Source organism: Cucurbita pepo, chromosome LG18 (assembly GCF_002806865.2).
Source record: "Cucurbita pepo subsp. pepo cultivar mu-cu-16 chromosome LG18, ASM280686v2, whole genome shotgun sequence".
Classification (NCBI taxonomy): domain Eukaryota; kingdom Viridiplantae; phylum Streptophyta; class Magnoliopsida; order Cucurbitales; family Cucurbitaceae; genus Cucurbita; species Cucurbita pepo.
The window spans coordinates 29962-49360 of record NC_036655.1 but is presented as its reverse complement, the minus strand read 5'-3'; the positions used below and the strand labels follow the sequence as shown (position 1 = coordinate 49360).

At 36.8% G+C, this 19399-nt stretch overlaps 4 protein-coding genes across 6 annotated transcripts in view; 2 read left to right on the top strand and 2 right to left on the bottom strand.

The window, feature by feature from the left end:
* The window catches only part of LOC111780003 (serine/threonine-protein kinase haspin homolog), an 11872-nt gene extending 5423 nt beyond the window's left edge, over positions 1 to 6449 (top strand). For both annotated transcript variants that reach the window (XM_023660238.1, XM_023660235.1), the window contains 12 exons: positions 810 to 900; positions 1099 to 1694; positions 2289 to 2412; positions 2701 to 2810; positions 3107 to 3218; positions 3579 to 3671; positions 3743 to 3804; positions 3886 to 4016; positions 4154 to 4224; positions 4336 to 4388; positions 5486 to 5552; positions 6119 to 6449. In XM_023660238.1, the coding sequence (XP_023516006.1) occupies positions 810 to 900; positions 1099 to 1694; positions 2289 to 2412; positions 2701 to 2810; positions 3107 to 3218; positions 3579 to 3671; positions 3743 to 3804; positions 3886 to 4016; positions 4154 to 4224; positions 4336 to 4388; positions 5486 to 5552; positions 6119 to 6250 (1642 nt within the window). In that variant the 3' untranslated portion in view covers positions 6251 to 6449. The remainder of the gene's footprint in view (positions 1 to 809; positions 901 to 1098; positions 1695 to 2288; positions 2413 to 2700; positions 2811 to 3106; positions 3219 to 3578; positions 3672 to 3742; positions 3805 to 3885; positions 4017 to 4153; positions 4225 to 4335; positions 4389 to 5485; positions 5553 to 6118) is intronic.
* Positions 6450 to 8229: 1780 nt separating this feature from the next.
* LOC111780005 (mucin-2) lies at positions 8230 to 10524 on the top strand. The gene is made up of 4 exons (XM_023660239.1): positions 8230 to 8490; positions 8736 to 9407; positions 9487 to 9649; positions 10023 to 10524. The coding sequence occupies exons 1-4, from the start codon at positions 8424 to 8426 to the stop codon at positions 10213 to 10215; spliced, it is 1095 nt and encodes a 364-aa protein (XP_023516007.1). The 5' UTR covers positions 8230 to 8423; the 3' UTR covers positions 10216 to 10524.
* A 1622-nt stretch (positions 10525 to 12146) lies between these two features.
* Positions 12147 to 13668, bottom strand: LOC111779938 (the record flags this gene model as incomplete). The annotated part of the gene is made up of 2 exons (XM_023660142.1): positions 12147 to 13242; positions 13538 to 13668. Coding segments are annotated over 2 exons (666 nt in total), but the record flags the coding sequence as incomplete, so codon positions are not given.
* Positions 13669 to 15195: 1527 nt separating this feature from the next.
* On the bottom strand, positions 15196 to 18696 carry LOC111780648 (G patch domain-containing protein 8). 2 transcript variants are annotated; one of them, XM_023661109.1, is made up of 8 exons: positions 18582 to 18696; positions 17898 to 17976; positions 17549 to 17735; positions 16810 to 16964; positions 16414 to 16557; positions 16196 to 16299; positions 15910 to 16069; positions 15196 to 15513 (listed from the first exon to the last, which is right to left on the bottom strand). In XM_023661109.1, the coding sequence occupies exons 2-8, from the start codon at positions 17964 to 17966 to the stop codon at positions 15430 to 15432; spliced, it is 903 nt and encodes a 300-aa protein (XP_023516877.1). In that variant the 5' UTR covers positions 17967 to 17976; positions 18582 to 18696; the 3' UTR covers positions 15196 to 15429. The 2 variants fall into 2 exon arrangements, with proteins under 2 accessions (XP_023516877.1, XP_023516878.1); XM_023661110.1 differs by having other exon boundaries at positions 15196 to 15510.
* Positions 18697 to 19399: the final 703 nt, after the last annotated feature.

Here is a 19399-nt window from a genome sequence, read left to right as displayed (position 1 = left end):
AAAAAAAAAAAAAAAAAAAAAAAAAAAAAAAAAAAAAAAAAAAAAAAAAAAAAAAAAAAAAAAAAAAAAAAAAAAAAAAAAAAAAAAAAAAAAAAAATATATATATATATATATATATATATAAATATTGAGAGTCGAGAGAAAAGAGACAACTTGATGACTTTTTGGACAATCATATGATAGTTTTTTTTATCGTTTGTTGGAAATGAAATTCCCCTATGGGTCTTGTCCTTGGAGGATTTAGCTCCAACCAAGGTGGGGAATTCCCATTTAGAATAGAATCGGGAAATAGTTTCCATCAATGTTTTTGGAAACAGGGATGGGAATTACATTTCCCGTGCCACCTTTCCTCTGTCCTTGATTCCAATTTTAAAAAATAACTAAAAACATTTACCATCCTTTTCTATTATAATGGTTGATATGAAATATTTAATATTTTTTTAAAATTAATTATTTAAATTAGTAAATAATGTAAATACAAAAAGTTTCATCTAAGATGCATGTAATTTTAATATATTTGTTTCGATTTTGATATTGATTACTTTTTTAATCTAAACAAATTAAATATTGAATGAGAAATTGTTTTTAGTGATCCCGACATGGGGATGGCGATTTCCCAACCTTGACCATCATTGGGTACAAAGATTAAGAAGGTTTCTATATAGCTAGTGACAAGGAGGGCGGTCTCCGACCCTGCTCCATTGCTTTATTGATTGATGTTACTCTCTGACTAAATATTCATGTATTGTCTTCATTTTCTTTCTCATTCTTTTGCCATTTGCTGAGTGTATTGTGTTCACTTTTATCAGAGGTAGGGCGAGTATTGCAGTTGAGGCTTGTTTAGATCATCAGCTTCGGCATAAGGAGGCAAAGAAAAAAGGAAAACCTGCTCTACCCAAAGTAGGCTTCTTTTTCTTTTGGTGACCTTTGTTTCCCCTTTACTTTATGCAATTTTGAAGTGTTCCGTACGTGTAATCTTATTTAAAAAAATTGGACCTTTTTGTATCACACACCAATACCCTTGCATAGAGTATTTGAAGTTTATATGAGCTCCTTCTTCTACAATCATCGCATTATTTTAATATTTGAAATTGACAGGGAAAGTTTGTACAACCTACCAACTTTGACAAGGAGCGTGCATACTTTCAAGAGGTAGATGCTTTTGAGTTGTTGGAGGAGAGCCCTTCACCCAAGAGATTCGGTACATGGGCAAGTAGTCAGTTTGATAGTGCTGCATTACCATCTCTATGCTCTAAAATAGAAAAATGGTTAATTTCCAAGAAATCAAATTACAGTCTTGCACCTTCAAGCACGTTATCAAAGATATTAGAAACTCCACTGGAGTCCAGAGAACCAATTGGTGGCAAACATTTGGACAAATTCAATTTGAGAACTCCTGATAAGTCTGCTAGAGAGATAGATGCGCGGTTGTGCTCTATTCAGAGAAGATTTATTTCCAGTCTAAATGATATCGATGCCCTTGAAATAGATAGCAATCGAGACAACAGAAGTACCGGAGCAGAAGATGTGAGCACAGAGGATCGTGCAGACCTTGAAGTTTCTGTGAAAAAACTTTCTTTAACATCAACATCTACTTCTTTCCATAACTATAATTTGGATCCATTTAATGCATTATTAGCAGTTTGTGGACAGTCAGCTCCTTCCACGCTTAAGGATGCATTCTCTAATTATTGGTTTGTTCCTCAGACTGCAAATACTTATTTTCATATATTTATTCCGCTTATTGGCTTAAAAGAACATAAAAACAATATATCTAGCCTTTTGTCTTCTCTAAGATTTAAAGGTTGGTTTCTGAATCAGTCATCTTCTTTGCAACTCGGACTTCGTTGCTTAAGAAGTGGCAGGAATAGGTTCCACCTCTAAACGGAGATTCCCAAGTAATGTGATTAATGCCTATGAAGTGTTCTTTTTGAGGATTAGCTTTTTAGGGATCCAGTTGCTGCCTTTTAGTTTATTTTCAAGCTTATAGCACAACTTCTACTTGGAACTATTAATTGGATGAGTTGATTCAGGATCAATCCCGACAAGTTACAGCTTTCTTATAACTGTTGAACTCAAGTAATTTATCTGAAATTACAGTCACCATTTGTTATAGAGTAAATAAATACATTCACATATATTTTGCCCTATGCGATTATGCATATGGTTTGTGGTCACTGCTCTTGCAATTTAAGTTGTTCTCCCGTTAATTTCTTGATTTACTTTAGTTCGTATGTTCCTCATTCACAATTTTTAAATTTCGTTGATTAGTGAATTTTTTTACTCAGTGACCCGGAAACTATTGTCAAGGTTGGTGAAGGTACATATGGAGAAGCTTTTAAAGCTGGTAACACCGTTTGCAAGATAGTTCCAATTGACGGAGATTTACAAGTTAATGGAGAAGTGCAAAAGGTACATTTTACCACCACTCATGGCTGTTCCAGCCTGGCAAGTGGCACTTCATGGAAAATTTCAGGGATGGAAGATCATGTTGAAGAGTTCTTTCGTTTTGGAAGCAGATTTTAATGCATTGATTTTTATTTTTTTTTTAAATTCGTTATTATATATCTTTTTTTGTTCGTTCATTAAAAATTATAATAATTGTTTTTTTCTTTTGTACCATCCTGATGATTCTGATGAATGTAGTTGAAATCAGAAATTTGTTATAATTCTAAGCCAGTCTTACTTACCTTGTATCAGAGATCAGAAGAACTGCTCGAGGAAGTCATACTTTCCAGAACTCTGAATTCTCTAAGAAATCAAGAGGGCGGTGCTGATAATTTTTGCACAACATTCATAAGAACCATAGAGTACGTTTACTGCCTAGTAAGATAAATGGTCATGGTTTTCTACAATGTCAATGCACATCCACTAGCTAGAATTTTCCACCACGCTTTTCCTTTATCCGCAGTAGTTTGTTTCTGCTTTATGTTGGGCTATCAAACATTCTGATGTGATGCAATTTTTAGGTCAATTAAAGAGTAGAAAACTTGTTTCCAGCTCATCTCATACGCTGGGTTTTGTGAGAATAATTGCCGTTGGAAATAATGGAGCAGTTTCTCATGGACTATTAAACTAATACTTTCGTGATCTTTTTATCCAATAGTTTAAGGGTGTGCCAAGGTTCTTATGATGCTCTACTAATCAAGGCTTGGGAAGATTGGGACGAAAAGCATGGCTCGGAAAATGATCACCCTAAGGAGTTTCCAGACAAACAGGTTTCTTTTTGTATAGATCATGAATTATTTCTTTTTCTGAAATATAAAAAGCTTCATGCATCTGAGTTTTTATCGTTTATATGTACCGATGCCATAAAGGGGAACAAAAGCACAGAAACGTATATTTGTTCGCATAATATTGCTTATCTTGTGAAAATAATTTATGTAGCTAGAAGATCACGTTCATTTTGATTTTGTGTTTCTTTGTATAGTTCCAACTTTTCACTTTTTTTTGTAAGACCTCACAATCTATTCCTTGAGTAATGGTTTGAAATTATTTTAAATAAAATGTCATATTATGATATTATGGGCTTGGTTATGCAATTTAGCCTGTGGTTGACTTTTGCTGATGTTCTGTAGTGTTATGTGGTGTTTGTTCTCCAACATGGGGGAAAAGATCTTGAAAGCTTTGTACTCCTGAACTTTGATGAAGCCCAGAGCTTACTAGTACAGGTTCGCAATGGATTTTACTAGCATTATTGACTTTTGAAGCTTTAACCAAATCCAATTTTGACGAACTGCAGGCTACTGCGGCCTTGGCTGTGGCTGAAGCTGCTTATGAATTTGAACACCGAGATCTGCATTGGTCGGGTTCTTCTTCCATCTACAGTTAATTTGGCAGTTTCTTTTCATTGACTACTGATTTGGACCGTGTATTTATTGCCAGGGGAAATGTACTTTTGAGTCGGAATGATTCTGAAGCGCTGCAGTTCACCCTTGAGGGTAAGAACATGACCGTACAAACATTTGGACTTCAGATTTCGATCATTGACTTCACCCTATCGCGAATCAATACTGGTAAGAGGTTTTTAATTTATCATCTATGGAGTTTGCACTGAGACAATTCCCTTAATTAAAATTTGTTTATGAGTTAGTTTTGTTGGTTGCCTGACCAAAAAGGGAGTTAGAAAACTGAATGAATGTTTAACATGCAGGTGAAGACATACTCTTTTTAGATCTCTCATCGGATCCTGATCTCTTTAAGGGTGCAAAAGGAGATAGACAAGTAAGCAAGCATTCAATTTGATTACTTAAGAATTAAGATAAATCTTATCAATCCACTTATTTGAAAATTTTCGTGTTACTTTTTTATTTTTATTTTTGTTCTCATATGCAGTCAGAAACATATAGGAAAATGAAGGAGGTGACTGGAGACTGCTGGGAGGGGAGGTACAAGTGTTTATGCGTTTATCTTTCTATCATATCTGAATCAATTATAGAGGTGATTTTGATCTTTTTCCTCTTTGGCATCCTCAGGATTTAATTGTTTATAAATTTTAGAAAGACTAATATATGCTTAGTGGCTAATATTTGATATTTTAAAATCTATTTCTGTTTTATAATTTCCAATTTAGCCTTAAAACAAGATGCCCCAACAGTCATGTTTCCTCTTTACTTCCAAGTATATTTGGTTCCTAATTAGTTTGATCTATCTATGTAAGAAATTTTAAATTTTAACGATACTTTTTATTATATAGACTAAATTATTCCAAATTTTAAAGTACACGGACTAAGTTTGTACACCATGTAGTTTAGAGACTAAATTCTTACAGAAATGAAAATACAAAAACTAAAACATTAAAAAAAAATTTAAGGACTACAATGTTACTTGGATGAAAGTTGAAGGACAAAAGGTAATTTTTGACCGAACATTTTTCAATTCAATCTCTTTTAATGTTGGCGAATATGAAAATTGGTTGATTATAAACTTACAAACTAAGAAAAATCTAGAGGAGAAAAAGTCATCTAGAAGGAAAACAATCGAAATTTCTTATAATTCCTTAGGAATTTAGTTTCTCCTCAAATTTTAACATTTATCAATTGTCATGGACTAAATTGAAAAATGATAATGCATAGAGGATTATGTTAAACTTTTTAAGCGATTGGGATTAGATTAAAAAAGAGTGACTAAAAGATATTTAGCCTTTTAGAAATGTCCAAAAAAGATGTGGACGGTACTGTTTGTGCTGGATTATCTGCTTGGTAAAAGTGTAAAGGGGAAGATCTTATTCTCGTTCTTTTTCCCTCCTTTCAGCAAGAGCGTCCATTGTTATTCTACTTTATATGAATCCACAAACTCCATGCACAAAGTTGATACGTCTAAAATTTTAGAATATTAGCGATGAAATTTAGCAAGATAATTTATGGCTTTCAAGTATAGTACTCAGTAGTAGACATTCTGCCATCCATCATACTAACCTGATACCTTTCACCATTGAAAATTGTCTGTGACTCATAACTGAAACCGTTGATTTTGTATTCAACAGCTTTCCTAGAACGAACGTCCTGTGGTTACTCTACCTTGTGCATATATTACTTCTGAAGAAATCATTCGTAAGTCTTCTATATCTAATTAGGAAACCAATCATAATTGTTCCTTAGAACCCAAAGAATTGCATTTAGCTTTTGTGAACAATCACTTTCATTTGTTGTAAGTTACTAAAAGAAAATGTATTTCTCATTTCTCAAGGACTGAGTAGATTCAAATGGTGCTCAGTACATTTTAGATGCAGAATATCAACAGAATTTGGTTAAGTTATAATTCTTATTCTGGAGTATGATTGTGAATCCCCAGATAAGTAGCTAGATTTTTTTGGTTGTATTATTTTCGAAGGTTCGTACATGTTCAGATAGTTTAGTTCTGAAGTGGATGCATATTCTGTGTCTATATCTAAACAAAACTTGTTAAAGTATGAAGTTGCTTATTCTGAAGATTGACATGAATCCTAAAGATAAATACCTTGGCTGCTCTCCTTTTTGTTTTTTCCTTCTGTGATGTTTACCTTCTAGGGGATTCACAAATCCAAAAGGTGTATATTTACAGTGGTTTTGGAAATGTTTTTGCTGTCTGAAATGTTAACTGTAAAAATTCGATTGAAAGGCTGTCGATATTTTTCCAGGAGCGTAGTTCAAAGCATGAAAGGGAACTGCGGGCATTCAAAAAACGTCTGGACAAATATAACTCAGCAAAAGAAGCAATTTTTGATCCATTTTTCAATGAGTTGATTGTTTGGTCAAGCAGTGTGGAGTAGAGCTGGATGATTTTAGACTCCAACACGAAGTAGAATGAAGTCCTGATATTGCTCCCTGCCGGTGGATGTAAATTAATCTTTGTATTTAATGTTTAAAAATTTATAGATTAAATTAACACAAATGTAAACTATAATGACAACAGGTATATCTTAAGAACCTTTCTTTTACTTTAAATTGTTAGGCTATCTTGTTCCTCAACAGTGACTTTTCTCTTTTCATTATGATTTATCTCTGAGTTATAATTATGGAAAATTAAAAGCAAACTTATCAGAGAAAAAGAGGATTGATAGGTGATGATTTAGATAAATTTGCTTTAGTAAAAAGTAGGTGCATAATATCAAGTTTTGCATTACATTTACTTTATGATGATCTCTGAGCCAATCGATTTCAGTCTTCGTTAGAACATCATCTGAAAATGTGCTGGCAAACCACTACCGTTTTAGCTTCTACTAGAATCAAGCATATGCATGCATGACATAGACTCAACTCTCAAGGGTTGTGGCACGACAGCCCAATACATTTTAACCAATATTCGATTCCTCTGTTTCTTTATTTTCCAATTTTGGGCAAGGAAAAGCACCCTGCTCTTTTACATTATCTTTGATATTTCTCCTTTCAGTGTATGTGGGCAGGAAATTGACATGCAGCTTCTGGACTGTCGCATAGATTTACTTTGCATGTAAGGGGGCATCAAATCAGTGACTGCTGGAGAATTTCTTTGAAAAGCTAAGTTTTTCTTTTTTGTTTTCAGAACTATTGTTAGGGATTATCTTGAATGCCTTTCCTGAGTTGCTTTACTGTGCATTTGAATTATCGTGATTTAGTTTTGAAACATGTTTCGATTCTGGAAGTGGGAATCAGATGGTGGGCGTATGGCTTTATGCAGGGAGCCCCAGGGAGAAATATAAAACAGGTGATTGACTGTATGGGCACTCTCTCTGAATTGCGTGTTTGCTTTTGGCTTTGTCTAGTCAGACAGGTTGCTTTTGATCCATTGATACGAAGAACCAAAGCGTCATAGGTTATTCCACATGCATTGTCCCCACTCCCATTGTATATTCTAATTCTTAAGGCACCATCACCAGCAGCAACAGCACCGCCATGCTTGTGGAAAGTAGCTGAAAACCTTTTTTGAGCCACTTTGGGAAAGCATTTGCAGCATCAACCTCACTTCACTTAAGGTCGGCATCATTTTTTGAATTTTTTTTCCCTTTGTTTTGCTGCACTCTGCATAAACTCACAAGTTCTGCCCGTTCTGTCTCGTTTTTTCCAATAATGGCTGTCAAATCTTGTACCTGAAGTAATCTCAAAAGGCTAAAGACTGCATCATTTCATCCTAATCCCAATGCCCAATTCCCACTTAGATTTGATTTTCTCATTTCCTTCTTTTCCACCTCTAATAAACTATTTGCTTTGTGGGTTTTGCTGAGCTGAACACCTTTGACTCCATTTATATTATTATACACCAACACTGCATGTTTCCAAACATCTTCACCCTTTAATGTTCTTTAGACTTTAAAGTCAGAATTTGAGAAAGCATATCTTGTATTTGTTGGAATGGTTGTTAGCTTATTGTTTATTAGATTTAATAGATAAACTTTAGTTGCATATCTTGCTCCCAATTTGAAATGAAATTAGGATGGAGAAAAGAGAGAAAAAAAGGGCTGCGATTACTTGGAAAGGGAAGAGAAGGGAATCACTTGGCTTAGTTGCAGTCATGGGTGCATGTGTACAAATGCACATGCATGCTTTCTTCCCTTGTTGCTGCTATGGTTGAATGTTACTTTATTATCTTTGAGGTTATTTGTCTTTTGAGAAAAGATGGAAAAGGCAAAAAAGTATGGACGGGCTGATCCCCTTTTTCTCTTGTCATTAGAGGCAACGTTTCCAATATTATCATTCTTGCTCATAAAGTAACCATTTTTTCCCCTTTTCATTTATTGATTTATTTCTTTTATATATTGCAGCCGTAAGCATTCTGCTTTTTTCACCTTTACCTTCTTCCTTTCCCCCCGTTTCTCTCTCTTTAACTTTGGACGCGAGCCCCTTTACACCATTTTTCCTGTCTGGTTTCGTTGTTTTTAAAAGCAATGCCTCAATTAAACCGATCCCATTAAGAATCCAGTTGGGTCTCTTCATTTGTCCCCAGAACTATAACCTCTCACCATTAAAATGGCCCAAACAGCTTCCAAATGCTTCTTCTTTTCCATTCTGTCTCTCCTCGCCATCAGCTCTTCTGGTAAGCAACTTCTTATTCTCGAACTAGAACAGGTTATAGATCTACCTAGCTCAGTTCTTCGTTTTCTGCTATGATTCCGTCCTGGTTCCTGCGAGTTTCAGCTTCTGAATCGAAAGTTTGCATTTTGTCCACTAATGGCGTTTCATGTTTTCGCAAAAAATTTAAGGGGTTTTGTTGTTTAGTGTCGGGTGAATCTTTTTTCTTCGTTTCCGTTCTGAATGTTTCTGCTTCTGCCGTTATCTCAGGTAGATTTGGTGGATCGCATTTGGATGTGCAAGAAAATGCTTCGGCAGAGTTGGAATGGAAGTTCAGTGAACTTGTTCGGACAACAATGCACGACGCGACCGACTCGCCGACAACGAATTTTCCGACGACTCCAGACACCTCCACGCCGACAATCATCACCGTTCCGGCGACCAACCCTATCACTGTCACTCCGTCGAGTCCTGCTTCCACGCCGGTGTCCATTCCCTTAACGACACCCATCACAGTTCCTGCTAACTCGCCGGTGCCGCTCACCAATCCGGTTGCGCCGCCAGTTACAGTACCCGGAGCCCAGCCCATAACGAACCCGGTGACCACTTATCCAGCTCCGTCAGGTGGTTCGCCGGTAGTAACACCCGTCACAAACCCAGTTCCGGTGTCCCCTCCGGCGATGACGAACGCACCGGTAATTCCAGGACAGAGCTGGTGTGTGGCCAGGTCCGGCGCTTCTGAGATGGCTCTTCAGTCGGCGTTGGACTACGCCTGTGGCACTGGGGCCGACTGTTCTCAAATCCAGCAAGGTGGAAGCTGCTACAACCCAAATACACTTGAAAACCACGCTTCTTTTGCATTCAATAGCTATTTTCAGAAGAATCCTTCTCCTACAAGCTGCGATTTTGGAGGATCTGCCATGGTTACCAACTCCAATCCAAGTAAGAGAAGACAGCCATAGTTTCTCAACCCCCGACCCTATGTTTTTCCTCAATTAATCCAATTATTGTCTTGGAACAGGCACTGGCTCTTGCCTTTACCCATCATCATCTTCCTCTGCGACGCCGGCATCCATGACGCCGTCGGTTCCCACGCCAACACCGACAACAACAGCGCCGATCACTGTCGCACCAACTATAGTTACGAACCCAACGTCTTCACCTGTAGGGACCGGCATGCCAGAGTAAGATGCTCTGTTCACTTCTCGTGCCTATTAATTTTTTTTTTTTTAAAAGCTTGGAACTTTCTAATTCTTGGGGTTGAATTTGGGTTAATCTACGAGTTTGGATAATTTATAATATATCTTGAACTCTTAAAATGGTGCCCGTCTGTCCATCTGATTTATCTATCTAAACTAAAATATTCGGTTGATTCTGAGTAGGTTTGAGTGTAACGATTTAAGTCCCCATTTTTTATTATTGTTCTAAAAAAACACTAGAAAAGGTAGAGACTTGTTAGAGTTTACTAAAAACTTATTTGAAAGGTGGGGAATAAAATAGGCACAATTTGCATGAAACTTATACCTTTAAATTAATAAAACCATCTTCTTGGTGCAGAAATGGAACTCCTCCTGCAGTCTTTAACCCAGACAATCCAGCTTCAAGTATTGGCAGCTCAACAGGGTTTGGAACTGAGATCCCTCCAAGCTCAAGCACCTCAATATCCATGGCAGCTGGATTGAGACCCTTTACTTGGTGCATCATTATGACGATGTCCTTAATCACTCGCAGAATCACTCTGGACTTGTGAAATCACTGAGTTCTTCTCCTTGTACTGTACATGAAAGGCACTCGTAATTCACAGCTTCAGAATCGCCACCCAGTTCCACCATGAGTGCAATTTTTGGAGGAGAAAAGGGACCAGAGGTGAGTTTGAGAGATAGACAAGAAGGATTAGAGAATGCACTGCCACTGCCACTGCCCTGCTTGAGCTTTTGCTTTTGCTTGTGTAAAGATCAAATATATGTTAGTGATAGAGACGGATGTATTAGCTATTGGAACTTTGAGACTGTAATATAATATTTTTATAAATATATCTATATGTTAGATTTTGGGAGTATTGTTGGAATTTGTATCGCTGGTTATTTACTTCAACGTGGTCAGTGCATTACAATTAGAACTAGAACTTCGGTTAGAAAAAACAGAGAGACATAGCTGTGGACTGGAAATGTTTCTATTACTATGCTTAAGTCTCAGAGTGTTTTGTACTTGATGATTAATTTAATGTCTGTTTTCGTATGAGTTGATAATGGCATGAAATTAACACTATATGTATATAAAATTCGGATCAACCATGAGACAATACTAAAATTAGGTTATCTATTATAAGATTTAAAACCTTGTTACAAATTGAGTTACTCCACAATTAACCTAGTTTTGTTGTCCAACCACGTTCTTCCAATTAACCTAGTTTTGTTGTCCAACCACGTTCTTCCAACGAGGAGCTAGATATCTAGAATGAAGCTAGATATCTAGAATGAACCAATTGGATCTAGAATGAAGCTAGATATCTAGAATGAACCAATTGGGATGATCGAGATCTAAGTTCTAGTTTCACTTGAAAATCAAATTGAGGAATGAATGCTTGATCTATCAGCAGTGTGGTGATTGGTGGGTTAAACGCTGGCATGGTGACATAGGTCTACCACATCAACATCCCATACATATCAACCAATGGTTATTTACAACTATTGGATTAAAGTTGTCCCTCTCCAATCTCTAAATACCAAAAGTATATTTTAACTCAAGATTTTTGTTTGTTTGTTGTGGATAAAGATTTGCATGACATAAAAGGCTTAGTCATTTAACTTAAAAGATCTATATATATTAAATATTTTGTTATATTTCTATTTGATCTCTGAATTTTAAAGCGTGTTTGATCTCAACCATCTGAAATTGTTTTTTCTAACTAGTCTCGAAAAATTCTAACATCCACTTCAAAAATATAATCAAAATGTAGGTCCCAAACAATGGTATTTAGATTGGTGGTGATGCATCATGTTTAGACCAAAGTTGAAAATGAAAAAAAGGTAAATGTCTAATTAGCGTATGGTGTTAGGAATGAAGTGGAGAGAGAAGTTGATGATTGAGAAGCAGAAAATATGGGCTGTTGGGGGGCCATGCATGCTTGCTATGCTTCCTTCCTTCCATGTGAGCTCAATGATTGGGAAGTGACATTTGTACAGAGAAACTAATACTTACCTCAATTTCAATCCCCACTGATGGCGGCAGCAGCATCCCATGTTTCTCAGAAATTTACCTCTCAAATCCAAGCATTCGAACACTGCTCTCTCTACTTCGCTCTCTACTTCGACATGTGTTAGGAATCACGGATCTCCACAATAGTATATAATATTGTCCACTTTGAGCATAAGTTCTCATAGCTTTACTTTAGGCTTCCCAAACGACCTCGTACCAATGGATTTAGTATTCCTCGCTTATAAACCTATGATCTTCCACTAAATTAACCAATGTAGGACTCACTCCCAATAATCCTCAACATGTTCTTGCATTGCATGATGCCCTCCTTGTCCTTTCATGCTCGATATCAAAACAACTGCTTCTTCGTTTAGATAGTACCTGAAATATTTATCAACACTTTTCCCACACAACATACCCAAATATCAAGAAAATAATGCAAACAAAGTACACTCCGCATAATGCAAAGAAATGGGCAGCAGCTAGAAAGGAAGAAAAGAATCATATTATTACAGCTACAATATCAGAATTCCAGAAGAAATGCAGCGAATGAAAACAACACTTAACCCAATCCTTCAGTGATTTTCTCTTTGACCGTCACCAATCTTGAGACAAAACAAGCAAAATAGAGCCATAAAGCTATCTCAATCAAGTCAAGAGTGTAAGATGATCATGGTTGATAGGGGGTTTCAGGTAAAGAATGCATTTGAATTCAGCAGTGTGGCAGGCAGGCACACAGAAAAATGTTAAAAAAGCTTCAATTAATCAACATTTGTTACAGCATGCAACAAAGGAGGGACCCCTTACTACTTAAAGAGACTTTGTATAATCATCTCTAGACGACCCAAATCTGAGCAAGGAATCTCTGGAAATATTCACAGGCATTGTGCTAACCTCGCTACATGAATTCCTAAACAGCCAGGTCGAACCCAATACGAAAATAGCTTAATAAATTTGCTTACTTCAAATCCATATCACAATGATGTGGTCAGTCCTCCTACAACCATGCCTCGGCATCTTCAGAATTATAACCAATGAACAACTTCAAAGGGCTATTTTGTGATCATTTTGCACATTCTCAACATCCCCATTATCAGCAAAGTTTCCAGACTTCTCCTTCTCACTTGAAGGAATGGTGTTGTTACTCTGTAAACGGTCAGCCTCTGCAGTTTCCTGCACGGAAGCAGCTGCCTCGTTCTTCACCATAGACATCTGTCTCACGAACCCATTCAAGCTCTCCCTCCTCTGAGTTAAAGTGGTACCAGTGTTCAAAGTTGGCACTGCAGGGGTCTCAAGGGAATTCTCAGTTTTCACCATGGAACCCAAATTCCTATTCCTCTCTTTGTCCTTCATCTCCATATTCCCGGAACCCGAAACCTCCATGGACGCCTCCTCCTTACGCCTAGCTCTCTCTCTAGCCAAAAGAAAACCAACATGCTCAAGAGCCTCTCTGGCTCTCTTCCTGGCCACAGCCACCTCCCGCACTTTCCTCTCCGCATCGGCACGCGCAACAATCACAGCCTTCCCCATCGAAGCAGAAGCGATCTTAGCCGCACAGAGCAACACGACGGCGGTCTTCCTGTCAATAGACTTGTGAGAATTCCGGGGCAGAGAGTCCAAATCGAAGAAGGAGAAATTGGGTTTAGCGCAGGGAGGGCAGAGATAGGAGGTGGAGGAAGAGAGAAGGTGAGGATCGGAAGAAGCGGGGTTGAGAACGCAGTGGGAATGCGTAATGGAAGAACACTTGAGACAGGTTAAACGATTGGAGGGATGAGGAGGAGACACAGAAGTGTCATAGAAGTGAAAGCAAGAAGGGCAAAAGGAAGTGGGATGAAGGCGAAGGACGCAGGAGGTGCAAAGACGACGATTAATACCTCGTAAACGAACATGATGAAGAATCCACCGACCGTGAGAGCCGCAATTCCCACACTCCGTCTGCACTTTGGTTGGAGGAGGAGGAGGAAGATGAGAGTGATTCATCGAGAGAACAGAAAAAAAACCCTAAAACGGATGGAAATCAAAGAAGACAACAATGGCGGAATCAAAGAAAGGAATGAAGGAGTTGAGGGTTTTGAAGGGTAATTTTGACTCTGTTTTGTGTTTCAAAAGTTGACTGAGTTGCAGAGATGAAATTAGGGTTTGCAAATGTGCACTCACACTATAGAAGAAAACGATCAAAAGGCATCAAATAACCTCTTTTGAATATTCTAAAAATAGATATAAAANATTTTTTTTTTTTTTTTTTTTTTTTAATTTTATTTCTAGCCAACAAAATAAATATAATTTAATTATAAACCTACTATATCAATATATGAATAATAAAAGAAAATAGAGAGAAATGGTTAACCATTTTTGTAAAAATATTTGTAACGACCAAAATTTAAAATATAGTTTTGAGTTGGTATTATATTAGATTTGGAATAATTAGCTTTGACTTCCCAGAAGTCCATAATATTGTCTCACAATCTGTGATACGATCGTGCCCGAATAAGTCATCGTCATTGTCTCAATCGTAGTAAGTCATCGTCATTGTCTCGATCGTAGTAAGTCATCGTCATTGTCTCGATCGTAGTAAGTCATCGTCATTGTCTCAATCATAGTAAGTCATCGTCATTGTCTCAATCTGCAATACAATTGTGCCCCGAGTAAGTAGGACAATGACTAAGTTAAGTGAGAGAGAATGTCACAACGATGCTATGAAGATGGTAGGTTGTGACCCTCATGTCATGACAAGCAAAACGGCGTCCCATTCGACCACATGCGGGCCAATATAGAAGAGTGTCATGATGCGATCGATGAGGACGATGCATCGTCCAACACCACCATGCGAAGTGGGCATTGAGTTGAGACATAAGCAAGTAGAAGTCCTCTTTGTTAGGAGTCATGAATCTCCACATAATATTGTCTCACAATCTACAATACGATTGTGACCCGAGTAAGTCATCGAGGACAATGACCAAGTTAAGTGGGAGAAAATGTCACAACGATACTATGAAAAGGGTAGGTTCACGTCATCACAAGCAAAGCGGCGTCCCTCAAGAGACACCCATCCAACCACATGCGGGCCAATATAGGAGAGTGTCGGAGAGTGTCATGATGCAGGCCAATATAAGAGAGTGTCATGATGCAATCGAGCAGAACGATGCCTCATCCAACACTACCACACGAAGTGGGCATTGAAGACGAGTTGAGACATAAGCAAGACAACATTGAATAGACACGAAGCGCAAAGTAGGATTGTTGAAGGCCCAGATAGGGCCCAGGCCTTAACCTCAAAAGTCGGGATTTCGGAAGGAATTTGAACATGCAGTTTAAGAGTTAAAGTCCGTTCATATAAACATAACTCTCATGACTTTGCTTTAAGCTTCTCCGAAAGGTCTCATACCTTGGCGAGGTGAGACTTTCATCCTTTTAACATCCTAAAAATGGACTGATTTTCTAAAAAGTAAACATCCAAACCCCTTTCAGATCAGAGGGGTATTGTATACTTGAAAATGATTCCTATTTAAGCAAAATAAAAAACATAGCATCATTTCAGTAAGTAAGATGGTATAATAAACAGAACACATCAATAGCACAGAGAGTTGTATGGATATCTGTTCATCAGACTAAATCACACGATATGATATCTCAAAATTAACATTCTAAGAGCGAGCAAGCAAGTTTAAACAATAATGTCTCTACTGCCATAATAAGAATACATGAACTTCAAGATGTTTCCTTACACATACAAAAGATGCAAAGCAACTTGGGAACTCCTTTGCTGCTATTCCTCATCACTATCATTCCCGAAAACTGAAGCTACAGGGGCTACTACTTTAGGTTTCTTTGTGGCTCCACCAAAAATCTTCTGCAATAACATCAGTAACCAAGAAATTAGAGACGAGATACCTTTCAATTAATTCCTCTATATTATTATTCTGTGGTAACAAGAAACATGAACGACCAAGCAATGGTTGATACGTTCCAAACATGGAACGATCGTGAACGCGCAAGCAATAATGCCAATACTGCTGTGCTTTGCTCCCATAGGAACCGGTCCTTCTGGTAACTAGTTACTTATTTGAGTCCTAAACACTCCAAAAGATGAACCAGATATTATCACTCATTACCTTTGGAATGAGCAATCAATCATGCATCAACAAATTTCAGAATGAATGGACTCGTAAAAAACAAAGAACAAAATATTCAGAATCAATTGCAAACTAGTTTTAAAAACAAAACTTCATTAACGCTTTAGCTTTACCTTCGAGGTGCCACCCTTAGAAGAGAATCCAAATTTTAATGTTTTCCGCTGATCCTGATCTGCAAGTGATGTAGCATTTCTAATTTCAGTAGAAGCAGGCGCCTTGGCTGATCTTTCTTGTTGCTCCAGCATTTGCTGCTCCTTCTTACGGGCATCCGCACTATTTTTAACATGAAAGAAAATGTAAACAGAATCACACGTAATGAAAATATAAAGAGAAACTTAAAATGGGATCACAAAAGAAGTTATTGAAAGAGAAAAAAAAAAAGTGAGGAAAGGGAGATACATTTGAGCAAATTTTGCCATCTCTCTCTCTTCACGTTGCTGTTCCCGCTTGTTTCTGTCATCTCGGCTGCTTGAACCATGCATTTCTCTCATTTCTTTAAAACGCTGCAATCTCATCCAACAATGCTTTAGATTCGATGCAACTTCGAAGAGGAAATAAAGGAGAATGACGATTTTGCTAGACAGGGAGTACTTATGAGTAAACGCAAAATTTCCTACCTTTCTATGATTATGATCATATGAGCTGAGATGCGCTTCAAATTCCATAGCCAACTTGTACTGTTTGTTGCAGAGATCACAATAGAAAACCTTGCGTATTTCTTTAACCTCAGTTTGAATTTTCTCCTCACGTTCTGCTAAAACCTGGATTTTAATAATGTGCACGAAGCGGGCAGTAGAAGCCACCAGGTAATAAAAACTGCAGGAAAATCTGAAGACCTTCCAAAAGTTGATGGTCCCCTATGATATACCATTCCCGCTAAAAGACATGCATATATGCTATATGCTGCCTTCTGCTATTTGATATGAGTTTCAGAAAGAGGAAAGCATCAACTTCAAAGTCTTAGCTAATAATTATCATTTTTCCCAACCAACTGTAAGATAAAAATAACATACCTCCCGTTTTTTCACATCTGCTTCTGTCTCTTCCATCTCAACATCAAGTTTTTTCCGCTGGATGTTTTCCTCTGCAGTGAAAAAATCGTCTTCTTCTTGTTTTCCAATTCCTAGTTTGGGATCTCTAATTCCAGATTTAATGGGCTCAATAATTCCTACACAAAAGCACACAATGAGTTCCTATTATTTTCAAAGGCTAGACCAACAAGTACCGATTAAGGATTAATTCTGGATTAACATTCAGAAAACCATTTATTAAAAGAATAATAACTGAAAAGATTTTTTGACCCATTAAGAGATTTTTTGTTTATATTCCTATTTAAGTTTTACATTTCTACTTTCAAAAGGTATCTAACTTGGGGATATATTTATGCTTTTATAATAGAAAAACTGTTTTAAAAAACAAACTTGTAAACATGCCCAAGACATAACGCACTAGAGTTTTAGAGGATTCTTCCTGCTATTACATTCTGTTGACAAACTGAGCATGGGCAATCATTAAACTCACAGTTGACGTGATTGTATTAATTTCAAAAAACAAGGAGCTTAAGTTCCAACTCAGAAATAGATGTTTTCATACGTTAATGATCAAGTGTGCAATTTAAACAAACTCAGAAAGTTATATAAATAGTTAAGAGAATCTAAGGTTCACGAGAAAAGATAATGAAATAATAAGATCAGAGACAGATTGCACAATGAATAAGCAGAGTGGGATTTAATATCCAGAAAAACACAATACCTTGCTCGTCCTTTCCTAGTCCCTTCCCTTTCCAGCCCATCTTCTGGAGAAGCCTATAGCCCACATTTGATGAAGTTAATTGAGTGTCCAACGATGCTTGTTCCACATTATCAAGATCAACATTTTCTGTTGGTCTATGGTTGATGGGCAAGCGAAAATCATCTATGAAGTCATCACCAAGAGAATCCTAATATTCCCACCGAAGACAGAAATATGTGAAACATTAGATATCACAAAAACCGTAATTCATGTTCTTTTTTGTAAGAAAAGGGAGAGGATTTCAGTCACTCAAGGGGTCAGATAGATGTATGTTGAGTATTTCCAGTTTGACATGATAACTCATTCATACCTGCTCCTTTGCATAGGCTTTATTTGGGTTGTTTGTTTCCAGTCTACTACTGTAACTCCGTTTATCCATTTTGTCTCACCTATATCACATGGTTAGGTTAAAAAACATTACAAGTAGAAATTTGAAGCACGGGAATAATAAGTTAGAAAGTTCAAGATGAAAAAACTGATCAACTTTATAAATGCATTTGAAAATATTCATCATGAGTTGACCAAATGGCCAAATGGACAACCCATGGTTGTGTTATTCCTGGAAACCAAAATCTTAGCACTTGCAAGTTGCAAGTAAATCATATACATAGAAAATAATCTCAAGCAAGCATAATGTTTAGCTACAAGAAAGAGCTTCAACTACTAAGAATAAGATGCAAAAAACATGTTCCCCGTCCAATTCTTGCACAAGAAATTCTCTTTAAGATTACTCGACTACAATGAGACGTACATACCACGATCATAAACACGATAGAATAGACAGACGGAAGTAAAATTGCAACTACCATGAAGGAGGAATCAGAAGTAACAATTTTCCTCATGTAAATTAATCAAAGTAACAAATTTAATAAGAAACAGAAAAGCAATCAAGTTCCACAGCCCTAGAGAAAAGAAATGGCATGGAGAACATAGAAAGAACGTTAAAGAAAATTGCAGAGCAGTATGAAACGGAATTATGAGAAGAGGAAAGAACCTGAAGTTGAGAGAGATTAGGTCAACAAGATGGGAATTGGATTGTTGTTTGATTCAACGAGCACCTGCAGAAGCTGCGTTGCGACGGACCTCGTGCGCTAATGCCGACGAGAGAGACGGCTACTGAATTGCTTTAAAAGGAAAGAACAAATTTTTTTATTGGGCCTGACCTCATTGCCAGCCTGTCAAGCCCAGGATTAATAGGCCCAAAACATTAGGGGTAATTCCGGACTAATTTAGATACAATATTCATAAATCTGTAGTCTATATTTTAAATTTACAACCATACCATTAAAATTAATTATTAGTAACGCTTCCTTTATTAAAAAAAATCAATATTAATCATTATTATTTATTTTTTTAAAATATTATTATTTCACTTTTTCAATTTTAGAGCGGAAAAAAAAGGTTGGTCACCATTTAGTAGGGGTGTACATTCAACCCGACAACTCAGACCAACACAACCCGAACTATAAAGGTTGGATTGGATTGAATTAGCATTTCGGATAGGATTGAGTTCATTTTTCTGAACCCGAATTCAGTTTCGTATTCGTAGGTAAAACTTTCGAATTGACCTGAGTCAAATAAAAATATATTAAATATATGAAGAACTTTTCTGTATTAATAGGTTTACCAAAGTGGTACTAAGCTTCAGTTTTTATACTGATTTAATGTTTATAAATTATATATATATAGTTTTAAAGCATATTCTAAATTTTAATATATTTATTATCTATTTGTTGCATTATTATTATATCATAATTGATATATATATATATATATTTTTTAAATAGTTTAGGACCCTATAAGTTCACGTTA

Excerpts from the sequence above, each read along its gene's own strand:
- LOC111780005 (XM_023660239.1), top strand. The coding sequence starts at position 8,424 with ATGGCCCAAACAGCTTCCAAATGCTTCTTCTTTTCCATTCTGTCTCTC. Across the intron at positions 8,491-8,735 it reads CCTCGCCATCAGCTCTTCTG|GTAGATTTGGTGGATCGCAT; the intron begins GTAAGCAACTTC and ends CCGTTATCTCAG. Across the intron at positions 9,408-9,486 it reads GGTTACCAACTCCAATCCAA|GCACTGGCTCTTGCCTTTAC; the intron begins GTAAGAGAAGAC and ends GTCTTGGAACAG.
- LOC111780648 (XM_023661109.1), bottom strand. The coding sequence starts at position 17,966 with ATGGATAAACGGAGTTACAGTAGTAGACTGGAAACAAACAACCCAAAT. Across the intron at positions 17,736-17,897 it reads AAGCCTATGCAAAGGAGCAG|GATTCTCTTGGTGATGACTT; the intron begins GTATGAATGAGT and ends TGGGAATATTAG. Across the intron at positions 16,300-16,413 it reads ATGATCATAATCATAGAAAG|CGTTTTAAAGAAATGAGAGA; the intron begins GTAGGAAATTTT and ends ATGAGATTGCAG.